Source organism: Siniperca chuatsi, linkage group LG7, assembly GCF_020085105.1.
Source record: "Siniperca chuatsi isolate FFG_IHB_CAS linkage group LG7, ASM2008510v1, whole genome shotgun sequence".
Classification (NCBI taxonomy): domain Eukaryota; kingdom Metazoa; phylum Chordata; class Actinopteri; order Centrarchiformes; family Sinipercidae; genus Siniperca; species Siniperca chuatsi.
Genome location: NC_058048.1, coordinates 28,335,269 through 28,350,261, shown reverse-complemented (window position 1 = coordinate 28,350,261; position 14,993 = coordinate 28,335,269). Strand labels below are relative to the sequence as shown.

At 38.8% G+C, this 14,993-nt stretch overlaps 1 protein-coding gene across 10 annotated transcripts in view; it reads right to left on the bottom strand.

The window, feature by feature from the left end:
• mark4b (MAP/microtubule affinity-regulating kinase 4b) overlaps positions 1 to 14,993 on the bottom strand; it is a 57,912-nt gene that overhangs the window by 31,384 nt on the left and 11,535 nt on the right. For all 10 annotated transcript variants that reach the window (XM_044203885.1, XM_044203887.1, XM_044203889.1 and 7 more), the window contains exons 2-3: positions 7,231 to 7,428; positions 5,958 to 6,011 (exon numbers count right to left, since the gene is read on the bottom strand). In XM_044203885.1, the coding sequence (XP_044059820.1) occupies positions 5,958 to 6,011; positions 7,231 to 7,428 (252 nt within the window). The remainder of the gene's footprint in view (positions 1 to 5,957; positions 6,012 to 7,230; positions 7,429 to 14,993) is intronic.

Below are 14,993 nucleotides of genomic sequence, written 5' to 3'. Positions count from 1 at the left end.
CTTTCTCAGGGTCCCTGCTCCTGTGCCAAGGCCCCAATAATACCCTCACCCCACCCTGAGTCGACCGCCCCTTTTGTTTGCCTGTCTGGAATTCAGCTCCTGGCTGAGGGGGCCTGGGCGGGTGACAAAACACACTTCATAGCATTAGATGGTGGCCTAAACACTGCCCTGCACGCGCACACACACACACACACACACACTTTACTTTTGTGCACATACACAACATTGGATGGCTGCATACAAAATTCTCCTGTTCTCACCAGGCTTTTGATGGGGCCGTGCATAGTCTGGTAGAGTATCCAACAACACACACCGCAAGGAAGAAAAACTGCATAAAAAAACACTATTATGGAGTTTTAAGATATGAAACAGGACAACTGCATATTTTAGTAAGGTATTACCAAAACCTAGAAGAGATTTAACTGATATTCAGTGGGAAAATTGGTTTTCCATTTCTGACAACATACACTTTCTAATGTAACTCTTATGCTGCGTTTAGGAGAGAGCAAGATCAGGAATTCCACCTCTGCTTATAAACACCTTTGCAAATGGATTTATATACTCTTTTTTTAAAACAATCACCACCCAAAGGCAAATCGTAAACAAGAATAAACTGTTAACAGAGGGTGCAGTTTTTGTAATTTGGAGAATTGCTCAGCACTGCCAAAGATTTGCACTATAACAAATACTCTTTTAATTGGTGTGTGCAACAATAGAAGACGATATTTGGCTTTTCCACTCTGCCTACACTTTACCAGATAAATGTTACTATGAGCACCAGTGAGAATTTAGGCAGATTTGTGTTAGATTTTGATGAAACCTGTGATGATGACTCTTTTCATGATTTGTCCAGAATGTGCCTGCATCAATTGTGTGGTTGATCTGCTGTTGTATGTCAACTACATTTTACCTGATTACATAAAAGGTATATATATATATATATATATATATATATATATATATATATATATATATATATATATATATATATATATATATATATATATATATATATATATATATATATATGAGTACACCATATGCATGGTTTACACTCACTTTTTAGGCCAGATACATCAAACAACATATTGCACACTACTTAAGTCTGCACTGTATGACGACCTTTTTCCTTTGCTTTGTCCATATTGCAACAGGCTAGCACTTGGGTGAAGCAGGGAACTTGCACAGTGGCACTTTAGAAGTGCTAGCTGTTCTCTAGAAACCTCACAGTTGCTACTTCCCTGAAATAGTTTTAGGAGACATAGTGTAGTGCTACAGATGGTAGAGAGCAGAGCTGTGATTACAGTAGAGCTACTACTGCAACACAACGCCTGGGGAGAAAGGAGAGAGAAGTGGGACACAGAGCTACAGTAAAGAGAATGAAATAAAGAGTTGATAGAGAAAATAAAAAAGGGGACGGAGGAGAAATGGGGCATAAAGCTACAACACAGAAGTTGACAGAATATAGACTGAGGCGTAACAGAGTGTGAAGAGAAAGAGCGCAAGAAGGAGAGAAAGCAGAGCTTCTGCAGAAAGAATTAGAGTTGACAGACGCTACTGTGTGTTTCTATTCCAACCCAACTGTGAATACTACATCTTTTGAATATTAATGTTGTGAAAATTAAAATGCTAATTATGTGCATTCCCATTAGGTACACTGAAGCAAATAAATCAATCTGCCGTGAAAGACAAAAGTCTGATTAATGTTGGACAAATACACTTTAGTGTCAGCTATTGCTGCACTTATTTCATGTTTTCATCCAAAGACAAAAAGGAGGATACATCAGCTAATGACCATAACACCAAAATGGGGCAGGGAGTCCGCATACTTTCCTCCAGAAAGTATTTCAAAATGTCCAGCCTCATGTGTAAATTGCTGATCCAGAGTGATCCAACAGTTTAAAGCCACCATCATTTAATCAGCAAATACATTCTAGTTTCAATTTATTGCATAACACCTTCATAAAAACAGCTTTAAGTGAGGAGAAATCTTATATTCTAGCCTTTATACTCAAATTTTGCTGTCTTGGATGGTGGCAGAGATCAAAAGGATTGTAGTAGCGCTGAAATGATTAGTCAATTAATTAATTAATTAGTAGATCATTAAAGAATTAATTGGCAACAATTTTGATAATCGATTAATTGTTTGAGTTGATAAAGTAAAATTGCCAAACATTTACTGTCCCAGCTGCTAAAATAAGAAGATTTGCTGCTTTTCTCTGATGTATATCTTATAAAAATTTATATTTTGGGGTTTTGGACTGTTGGTCGCACGAAACGAGCCATTTAAAGATGTCACCTGGGACTTTTTCTTCACATTTTACAGACTAAACAATTAATCGACAAATCAAAACAAAATTTGACAGATTAATCAATAATGAAAATAATTACAATTATGTAGAATAGTGTTTGGGAAATGAACTCCTCATACAAATAGGCAGACAGGCTACACTTTTTACTTGCAATTTATTAGACTACATTATTTATAGATAGATTGAGCAACTGAAAACATAACAGCAAAATTGATGTATAATGAAATTAATCATTCGTAATAGCTCTAGTTTGTAGATTAAAGAGAAAGTGAAGGCAGGAAAAAGAGACAGGCAGTGAGAGAGAGCTTATGTGACAGACAGAGACAGACAGTGTCACCTGGCTGCATTCATAGTGTCCTACACTAACTACAATAATGCTGACAGGACAGGACACAACTGGCAGCCCCAGCGCTACGCTATGCAGCACTAGACCACCACCACGCTGCTGCAGAATATATACAAACACACAGACACACACACACGGCACTGTACCAGCCTCGTTAAAACCAAGGTCTTTGAAGAGCTTGAGAGATTTTTATGGCCTGGTTTAAGTGTATTTCTGAGATACAAAATGATCAACGTATGGTAGTCTCAAAACTGATATGCAGCCTTTCAGCAATGAACACTTCCAATCGTTTGTCATATGTGCAATGTTGCAAGGCAGCAGTCAGTTTCTATCTATCCATTTCCTGACAATAATCCATACTGGGTTCAAATATGTTATAATAGAACTGCAGTTGCCAAAAGGTTTAGATTTCACAGCTACTATTGGATACGATCTGAACATTTCCCAGCCAGAATAAAAATGATCAGAATATGTTTTCCCTTCCTTATCCACGTGTTTATTTTCTCACAAGAGCTACAAACAATTCAAGGGCTGTTGGATTTATAATGGTCCTATACAATGATCAGTCTAAATCCTCTGTTTTGATAAGTTAAAGTTAGAAGTTCAGTATGCAGATGCTAGATCTGAATCTGTTTATACTTAAGAACCTTTTTAGGAATTTTATTCAATTTTGGTTTCTATTAAAATGACTGGCCCCCAGAAGTTGGATTAGAATTCAAACTAAAACCAAGAACTAAAAGAAATGGGATTTTGACAGCAGAATATGATAAACTACACTTATTGCCATCTTTAGTTATAGGTGTATATTATATTAAGATTTGGGTAACAAAGCATGTGTCTTTTTTGTTTTCAGTTTGTGTTGACGTTAACAGTCAGAGCAGCAGAGTGATGAATCTGCTGTCCTGGCCAGTATCTAGGCCAGGTGGACCAACTATCACACAGAGCCAGACACCATCAATAACCCAACTCTGTGTAATCAATAGAGTCAAATAACAGCCTGGACTGGTTAGCTAACCAGCTGAGTATTCATCAATAGGCTAGCTGTGTACGTGTGATGCAGTATCAATCTCGATGACACAAGAGAGTGTATTTGTTGCAGTGAAGGTGCTGATAACGAAGACTCATAATCACACAAGGCCAAAGTTTGGTCAGCAGAGCCGCTGCTGAACAAAGAGTGACTTGTATGAACTGTGAGAACTGAGTCTTTCACACAAACTACACACAAGGTCAAAACTGTCTCTGGATGATGAGGAGTGAAGACGACGGAGATCTGGTGCAAAAGTGAAAAAAAGCATATATTACATGCCTTAAAAAGGCATTTTGAGTTGATTAAAGGATTTGTTGATCAACAAAAAATAATCAACTCATACTACTTTGATAACCAATTCATTGTTTGAGTCAGTTCTCAAGCAAAAATGCTAAACATTTGCAGGTACAAGCTTTTTAACATGCGAGTATTTCCTGCTTTTCTCAGTTTTATATCATTGTTTTGGACTAGACAAAACAAGATATTTGAGGACGTCACCTTGGGCCCTGGGTAATTGTGATGAGCTTCTTTCACTACTTTTTGACATTTCATAGACAAAACAAATGGAAATTAAAAGTTAGCTGCAACCCTAGAAAAAAAACTGGTGCCAATATTGTATTTTTTATATACAGAACACTCAAAATTGTTTTAGGATTATGTATATAACCATTATCTGAACGAAAAGAGATGTTGATCATACGTTTGTACAGCTTCACTGACAACTGTTTTGGTACCTACACCTCTCTCATTATACACACAGATCAGTCTTTTAGCTGATGTGAGAGGGACTCAGTCTGGCTTTGCCTTTGGAAGATGCCAAAGTTTGATGAAAATATTTAGCTCTAAAGATTTATTCTCAACAACCAATCAAGCTTTAGTTTTTCATGCTAATTCTGGCTCAGCCAAAGACGCTGTGACACTACAATTATGACCGTGTTCTCCAGTGACTGATGCAAGATTTACTTTTTCCCTCAACTGAGAGGTTAACCTGCATTGACAGCATGAAAACAAACAGTGATATGCAGTCATACAGTTTTCCACACAAAGCAAAGAGAAAGCATACGCAGAAAATGGAAAATAAAAAAATCTTACACCTAATGAAGCATTTATTTCAGGCAGCACAGCCACCAATATGTCAATACTGCTTTATTTTGAGAGGTGAATATTCCACCAACAAAGTCAGATGAGGAAACACTGCAACTTTAATTGCCTGAAAACACTGTGCAGGCCTGAGGATGTTTCTCACTCAATTTTGTTTCATTAGATCGCTCTCAACACATGCATCACACACACATACACACACACACAAATAGCTGCAGCAGGCCAAGTTCAGACAGGAGAGAGCTTAATCTCATTAGGGCCATGAATGCAACACATGTAGTTAATACATGACCCTACATGTCACTAGAGCTTACAGTGACGTACATTACTCCAAGCCTTTAACCTAGTTGGTTCCAGTGGACTGAGTGGACAAATGATGGTTATGTTATACTGACACAAAGCAGAACTCCATGCTTCGCCAGCTTCTTGAAATGTCTGTTTGAAACTATATTGAGTTTGCAAAAGATTTAAAATCACCCATAAGACCGGACAGACAAGCCCTTTGTCAAACAGTAGTGCAACAGCTCAAGTTGAAAGGAGGCATTTTCACTGAATCAAACCAACTCTGTTGTCTCAACATCAACATTTAACAAATCATTCCTGAACTGATGCAGAGTTTTTTCAGCTCGTAACCTTCAGCCAGTAACAGCTTCCCCAACACGAAGTTTCACATAACAACCAAAAGGTCAAAGTTCAGACAACTGCTGCACGCACGGGTTATTTGAGAGTTACAACCTAAGGCAAAATGTGAAGACACTGCTGCTTAATGACTGCTCCCGATGCAACACAAATGCAAATAAACACATTCAGGACACCTGACTGACTGACTGATTGTTAAATCCCTAAAATAAGAGTGATAATAATAATAAGACAAACAGGGTGATATTCACATAGATCATGCAGTTACAGAGGGTAAGTAGATAAGGTAGCATAAGCAGTTTTCAGCTCAAAGACAAAAGAGGGATCAACTCATGAATTTGATGTAGGCTGAAAAACCCATCAGCTGGGACGTCACCAGCGTGTGTGCGCACACGCGTTTTATGGTTCTATGATGGCTGCATAGACTCCTGTATTTGTTTTCATCTCTGTTCTTCTACATTCACCTTTTAGTGTGACACACAGACGTCTACACACATATACAAACACACACGTACAGTAACATGTCACTCACCTTCTGTAGGCTGGTTGGGTTGAGTTGTGTTTTATCAATGATCTTTATTGCAACCTGGAAGGAAACAATAGAAAAAGAAATTAACAAAAACAATCAATCAAAGTAAGAAAACATATTAATTCCACACTATAAAAAGTATCTAAATTGTTGCAACAAATCCTGCCTGACACAATTGCAACAAAAATCGAATACTACAAGTTTCTAAAAAGGTAGTATTTATTCCTGGGCTGGGTTTCAGTTGTTCTGGTCATTTTTCTGGTCGAGTTTATTTACAGTCATCAAACATCAATTAATCTGCTGATTCCTATAGCCCAAGGTGAAGTACCAACCAACAAATATTACATTTACTACAGCAGCAAATCTTCACAATTGAGAAGTTGAAATTAATTTTGGTATTTTTGCTTGAAAACAGACTTTAAACTATTAATTCATCAAAATAGTTGCTTAATCGATAAATTGTTTCAGCTCTTATTGTAAGTATTCCAAACTGCATAAGATTGAGTCCAATGAGTCCTGTACTATATAAACCATGCACTAGAAGAAAACACATTGTAAGCATTACCATTAGCAATATCCACTATTCAAAGTTGAATAAGAAAAAACATGCAAATCAGACCACACTGCAGTGAGGACAAACAGTTCAAAATACACAGTGCTTTACAGCGTGTAAAGAACACAGAAGCAGATATCCACTAAACAAACCAACCAGGCTTCATAAGAGGCTTAACAACATGTGGTGACCTGGTCAAAGAGTGTGTTAACAATCACTGTGAACCACCGATGTAAGAATGTCTTCTGCTTTATATGGTTGGAACACCACAGCTCTCACATGATTGAACCAGCGGCAGACACAAAGTTTCTACTGAGCCTCATGGTGTTATCAACTCAACTAATGTAGGTCAGGGAGTTTAACGAGAAGAAAGACTACAGTGTATTTAAATATACAGGCATACACCAACTCAAAAGAAAAGCACGACTGTCTCTCTTCAAAGGGTTTGGGGCCTCGATTGTGCTGTTAGACGAGACAGTTTTGGCTGGCCGTAAAAGCTAACAGAAGGTGTTCTGAACTTGGTGGAACAGCCCTTTAAAACTCCATCTGTGGGCTTAGTCACAGGGTACTGTTCTGTTCTGGCTCCCAAACCCCAGTATTTACCCAGGAGTCTGCTTCAACTCCTCAACTCTTTTCATTCAGCCTCATCTATCCCAGCATGCATGGCTTTACTGACACTCCCAGTGCAGTCGTGAACAGTTTTTGCAGTACACTGTCTCCTACCTCTCTGCCGGTCAGTATGTGTCGTGCCAGTTTGACCTTGGCAAAGTTGCCCTTGCCGATGGTTTTGAGCAACCGGTAGTTTCCAATGTGTGGCAGCTCATCTGAACACAAGGCGATGGAGTTACGACATCGGGCACCAAGCGAGCGGCTCGACCAGCCGGTACTCTTCTCTGAGCGGCTGGCCGACAGGGAGGTATGCTGTGGAGAGAGAGAAAGAGAGCGAGAGAATGATGAACTGCCAGTATAACTAACACTGCGCCTGTCATTTTTTAATATAGACATTTTCCATACAATACTGAACACAGTTTTTTAGTTGGCCTTTGTAAATTTACTATTATGTCCAATTAAATGTGTTCTTTCCCCCATACTGAACTACAACTGGTTTATAGGAAAAGTAAGAAAATCTGAGACCTGATAAACTTAGAGGAATTATTTTAAGAACTGATATCATTCCAAATCCTAAAGTTCGAAGAAAATGTAGGACTATTAGTGTCCTCATTATGTAATAAATGCACTCAAAGACAAAACAGATAATACCAATTGTATCCTTAAAATGAACAAATGGTGTTTGAATTCGACAGAGTTACCATCTTGCTCGCAATACTGACAGACTTTGAGAGTTTGTCATTATTGTTGCATTCAGTGACATCATCTATCAATAGTGGTTAACGTATTTATACAGATGATAAATGATTGAGAGAAAGGCACACCCTCCAGAAAATCTCCCTCTACATAACATCAGAGTCTCTACATAACATGAGAGCGACCAACAAACATCTTATGACCTTCACTTTGGTCTTGTAGTCATGTGACTGCAGCCTGGTACCAGACACCCAAAGGTGAAAAGCGAGAGTAACCAGGCCACTTATGAATCTCATCTGACCCGTCATAGTCTGCATTCCTCACATTCATGTGTGGCTGTGAGGTCACTGGTGCTAAACACGTGTTGCTGTGGCTGTACGGCATGAGGTGACATCGGCACATTGAACACCCAACACTCTGCAGATACAGATGACAGGCTCGGATTTCAAACTTTTGCAACCTGGAGCTGAGCATAAACAGTTTGTGAATCACTGTCTCCTCATTACTCGGAGAGGAGATCAGGAGGCCAAAAAGGCAGGTTAACAGTGACAAATCAGTGATGAGAAAAACTAAAATATTACATGCTTGGCACTGTATTTCATCCTCAACCTGCATTCACTGGATTTTACACCGGCCTGAATATTTACTATCTGCCTGACCAAACCAAGAAATACTTGATATAATTAAGGTAGAAATGGCAGTAAAATATCATAGTCAAGTTATAATATGTTATACTGTTGAAATGAACTGTAACAAAATAAATTATCTGTATATTAATATTATATGAATTAAGAATACAAATTAACAAAATGAAGTGCATCAACATAATTGATAAAGATTGTGTCTGGCATGTTCCCAGTGTGTAACACATTACAAAAGCACATTTGCACTTGCGCCCCAGAAAATGTCCTAGGCCTGTCACTATAATTACTTTATAGACTTATCGAGGCCAGCAAACATTATCGAGGTCATGTCCATATATCGTACGATATTGCCCGTTGTGTTCACATGCGTGTTTATTTGGATAAGAATGTCACCAACATTTTAATCAACATGATGCCAGAATAAACAGCGGGGTTTTCCCTACATTTTAAGACTTTGGTGCAACACCTGAGTGTTATTTTCACAGCGACTAAGCCAAATCAACAGAAAAAACTATGCTGGGTTTGAGACACACTTTGCTGTCATTTCTGGTCGTCTGCACTCTGTGTCTGAGTTTCACCATGGGGCGGGGCTCAGGCAGCTTAAAAGGTTAATTTCTCTTTGAAAGGGTATACTTGCCTTATTATGCTAATATGTCACATCAGTGGAATAAAATGATATTGTTTATCGCAGTTTTTTCTGAGACGATATTATCGTCCAACAAAAATAGTTATTATGACAGGTCTAGTCCTTAACATTTATGTACTCAATTATACTAATGCAGTTACTTACTCCAACCCTTCACTTTTCCTAAAATATCTGAGAATGGAGACACTCAGCCTGACCCTACCTGAACCCTTTAGGTCAAGTGAGGTCTAAGGTCATGTAGCATAAACATCAACCTCTAATCCCACCATCTGCTCTCCTCCGAGCACTGAGCAGAAACAGAAATATCCCACGGAAATAAAATAGCTTGAACTTTTCATCTGTAGTGGAGATGACATGAGGAACAAGAAAATAAGAAAGAACAGGAAACTCACTCTTCCCTGCAAAGGAGACCGATGAATGAACACTACACTTTTCACTATTTTCAACTCACAATATTTTTTACATAGCAGAGAGTTTTTAAAGGTGGAATCACACCTACAATTGTGAAGGGAAAGAGATTAAACAAGTTGGAACCACGAAAGCACAACAAACAAGGATCTGAATACAGTTCAGGGTCTTTAACCATCATCCTACCTCACTCACTCACTCTTTACACAATGCTGCATATCAGGGCTGCACAATTAATCGAAATATTATCAAAATCACAATATGGCCAAGTGCAATATCCAAATCGCAGAAGGTTAAATGTGTGACAAAACAGCCTTATAATGAAGTACTGTAGTGCTGCAGAGATGCCCTGACCTACAAATCTTGTTCTCCATGTACATGTAGAGGGGAAGAGACTGCATTACTGTGAGAAAATAAAAGATATAGAGCTCCAAGAGAAACTGGGCAACTAATGACAAGCCCTCAGCACAAGTGACTCTCTATTTCCACACACACACACACACACACACACACACATCAGAAGACTGATAAAACCACTTCACCTTGAAATGCATCCAATGTGGTAAACACAGTGGTGAGATCACAAGATCTAATGGTTTTCCAGCACACAAGGCAAAGTGCACAGGCTCAGAACGTTAATAGCAAGAATACTGACATACTATAACTTCTATTAATGCTACTTATATTAAAACTCACAGAGCAATGTACCAAAGCAAGATAAACATTTCTACAAAACGTATATATGTCGTAAGTTTTAGAGGCAAGTAGGAATGTCATGAGGCAATCCTAAGGATTGTTATTGAGGCCGATCCAGGGATATTTTAATGGATCGGTATGGGCTAAAATAAAGCTGATCAAAATCTGATCGTTTCTTTACTGAACTTTACTGTGTTTTGTCCACCTCAGCCTGCTAGTGTTCTCCTCTCTAAATGACAACCGGACTATAGCATTTCACTCCATATGAGTGAAACTTAGAGTGTGTGAATATATAAAATTATTTGATCGCACTAGTGATTGACTTTAACCCGACACCCAGGTTGGTTGGCAAAATACAGATTCACTGAGCTACGACAGTAATAAATCTCTACTCTCTTATTAGCAAAGAGCAGTGTAGCCCAGTTCGGGACCATCACATCCACCAGGGAAGCGGCTGTGTGCTGCTCTTTAAGGGAGGTGGTGGGGAAGATAACAAGGCGCACATTTGCAAAACCAACCAGTTAGTCGTCCTCCTTAAAGTCTTTCACTTGCAAACCCGAAAAATACAGTTTGATAACACTTCCGATAAAGGATAAGTCTTAATCTGCCCCGTGATTCATAAAGTTAAGCTAAATTTCCACTAAATAGATTAAGCTTACAGCCTGGCATCAAAGAGCTATTATTTGGAAAGAGGAGAAAAAGGGAAAAGTGTCTACCTCATATACTATACGCACAGGTTAACAAAAGCTGAGCTGAAACTAACACACACAGCGTGTTTACACATACTTGTGTTTCAGTCATTTGTGAGTTCATTGCTTAGAATTTTTTTTGGCTTTTCATTGCAACCTACAGTTATGTGAACTGTGATTCATTTTATGACTATAACATGAATCAACCAAAATCTACTTTATCTTTCAATATTTCATCGCTCTACATGAAGTCGACCATCGAGGGTCGAACAGAAACAAAGCACAGAAAGCTGAAACCGAAAAACACTGGAGCAGCTATCAAGGATTTTAAAAGGCAGTGTTTGAGGGATTACAGAGGTACCTTAAGGCATTTATAGTACTATAGCCACCCAGCAGAATATGTTACTTTTCCAATTTATTCCGCCACCTTCATTTTCACCTCCTCCTCCTCACCCTTCCCCCATTTATTCACCCCTTCTTCTCTCTCCCCTGGCTCATCCCATCCCCCAGACAAATCAATTTGCCTCCCTTCCCTCTATTCTCCTCTCCATGCCTGGACCCGCCTTCTCTTTTGTTTCGCGCCGCTATCTTCATTTTCAGCGACCTCACATCAATTTGAGCTTCATACTGCCCTCCGACACACACACACACACACCACCATCTCCCCTCCCCCCGTCCCACGTACTCCTTTCAAGGAGCGCAGTCCATCGATTCACCCACTCCTTCTGATTACCACGCAGTTTCATTTAGGAGGAGGTCTCTGTGTGAGTGTGTGTGTGGTTGGACGAGGTATGATGGGGTCTCTATTGCCAGCAGACTCGGGCATCAGTGATGGGGATCATTATACATGTAGGGTGACATTTGGTATAGAATATGGATGGAGGGCTGTTGGATGGTTAGGTGTGTGTGTGTGTGTGTGTGTGTGTGTGTGTGTGTGTGTGTGTTGTGGGCTCTTACTATCGGATTTGCGCATTCAGCAAACTCACTCACGGGGCTGATGGGAGAGTCATGGATGTAACTGAGGCTAAACACATCTACCCTGATGTTATTATTTTAAAAATCACCGTTGTTTTAAAGTCACCATTTGTACTGCCTCCCTTCTCAATCTAATTCAGAATTCAGGGCACCGTGATTATGGTAAAAATTAAAATCCTGATCAATTTAAATATCCATAATAATATGCCATTATCATGATTTGAAAATTAAATCTATTTTACTGCACCATCTGCATTTTCTGTACCTTGAGATTGTTAGAAAATAAATAAAATATTCATAGAGTATATCCAAATATTTGTATAATTTTGATAAATATTTTAATTAAAAGTGTGTTAGATAAAAATATTTGATTTATTGTGAAGCAAAATTATCCTGAAATGTCAGGGGTTTTTTTTCTCTAATTGCCAGCATAGCTATGATTATAATAACAGGAGCTGATTTCAGAGTGGAAATTCAAGTTTACTTGTGGTGAATTTTATAATAAGCAATTAACGGCATAAATACTATTTTGGGCAAATCCATCTACATCAACTTACTATGCAATACTGTCGCCAAGCTGGAGCCTGCCTTTGACTAAACAAAGTCAATAGGCAGTTTCTTCCTTTAAATGCTTGTGTGGCTGATAGGAATGACAGCTTGACGTCACTTCAACAACAAAACGCCGAACATTTGAACGTGACTGTCAGATGGCTCTCATGTGAAACAGAAAACAATCAACCTGTCAACAACAGCATTATCATTGGCACATCACATTTTAGCTTAGAGATTCTCCAACCTGTTTTAAACATCAGAAGTTGCTGCGGATTATATACAGAGATATACTGTACTACATGTGTAGTTAATGTCCGTGATACATACACTCAGTTGCCAGTTTATTAGGTACACCGAGCTAAAGCTAATGCAGTCTAAAACAACAGTCCTGCAATAAATCCTACTTTCACAAAGCTTATAATGTTCAGTTTTTGTTGAAACTATTTTAGAGAGGTGTTGCTTCTTTATTTTTACTTTATTATACGATAACTTTATTTTGGACGCTGCAGTTTGTGGGACTGTTGAACTATATACAAAAGAGGTGTCCAGTCTCTACCCTCACTGATGTAGCCTAAATGGAGCGGATAAAGTAAAAGGAACACATGTCCTTATATCAACATGTACTAAAAAACAATCCCGTTAAAGTGTCTCTGGACATAAGTCAATATGGCAAATTCCACAAGTTTTTGATTCAAATCAGCAACAAAAACTAACTTGTCATCAACAACAGTAAAACTGATTGACAGCCTCTTGTTGTGTAGCTCTAAACTTTGAAAATGTTGATGGCGTGACATGTCTGTTGATCATGATCATGCAAAACAGATACAGACTGTATCTGTCTATCCGCTGATATTTAAATCACAAGCAAAAATGGGTCAGTTAAGTTTTCCTTCAAAATAAGAGCTCCAAATCCAAGTTTTAGCCATTGTTGTCTGTCTTGTTTCAAAAGTGAACATAACATTGTGAAAAGGAGGGCAAAAAGGGAATACTTAAGGTAGGTAGCTGTTTTATGTGGCATGCAGTTTATCAAGGCTGCAGATTTTTATGTAATAAAAATGTAATAAAACAATTTGCGGAAAGACCAGCCTGACTAAATTCAGGTGCTGCAGATGGATTCTACTCTGCAGTCAGGTAAATTGTGTCTGGTTCCCTTCTTACAGAGTAAAATTTTAGCTGTACCTGGTTTTCTTTGGCATAAACCATCAGTGAACAGTGATTAGAGAAACATGAGCACAATATCTGATCCTGGAATCCTCTGCATCTTAATTCAATATTAAATACAATTATTTGACACTTTTTTTCAAAATGGATCTGCAGCGTTCTGGTCCCATCTTATATGTGAACTAAGAAAAGTTAAATACCCCAGGCACATCACAGAGATATTGTGAGTTAGAGCTACAAGTCATGAAAATGTCTTGACCTTAATGTTTACATCCTCCTCAGTATAAAAGTGTGTTGGCATGCATGTTTGCATGTCTGGCATTCCATCAGCTATTCTACATTACAGCAGCTATCTTTCATCTGTGCTGGTCTGTGTGGGTGCACAGCTGAATGAAAATGCACATGAATGGATGAATGGAAACTCATGAATCTGATACAGTTCTTCTCTGAATGTGCACCTAATTTGACTGAACATGATTCCGCTCATCTTTTGTACTTCAAACATATGATTTCATAAACCCACAATAATCTTCATTTAACAGTTTGAAAAACAACTCATCTTTGCCTGGTTTTTGTTTCTTTACTGCTTCACTGCCATACAGTAGCTACAGGAATATTTACCATATTACTTGCAGTCATTATATGAGTTTACTACTGGACACATAAATAACTGTAAAATGCAAATGTGATTTTCTCTTTCCTCCTTGCTCTGTTATCGTGGTTTTAAAGGAAGCTGGAGGAGCGGCGAAGGGAGGGGAGACAACAGCAACGTCAAGACTTGCAGTGTGACGAACACAAATATGTTTCCAAACAATGGACCACACCCTGAGGGAGGTGTCCTGCTGCTGCAGCCTGGATGTACTGTAGGTCTGAGTGCAGTGAGTGTGTGTGTTGGTTGGTATTGAGTAAAGACAGGATGTGTGACGTCCCCAGCAGAGGAATGGCGTAACCTTGAGCCATGCTCAACCCCTGCAAACACACACACACACACACACACATTGACCCACAGTGCCACAGTCCAGCTTCCTCTTCCTCTAACTGCTGTGGCCTCAGACTGATGTGTCCTGACGCACACCTCCTCTATCACACACCACAGCAGAAACAAATTCCCCACAACATAACAGAACACAACAAAGAAAAAACACCTTTGAAAATAAAAAAGGATGAGTTATCTTAGTGTTCCTAGCGTTACTTCCATTTTGTGGTGGCATGCTGTACTTTGCACTGTCCTATTAACAAAAAACAAAAGTTTCAGACTGAACTGGAGTAGTCAATGAGATCTAGCTGGGGAGGTCAGGAGATTAAATGTATCATCATGTCCCAGAGCAGTGGAAAAAAAGATCTATTTTTGTGTAAATGATGTAAGATGGAGAAGCAAAAGTTGCAGTGCTCAAAGCAAAAGGGATCCAA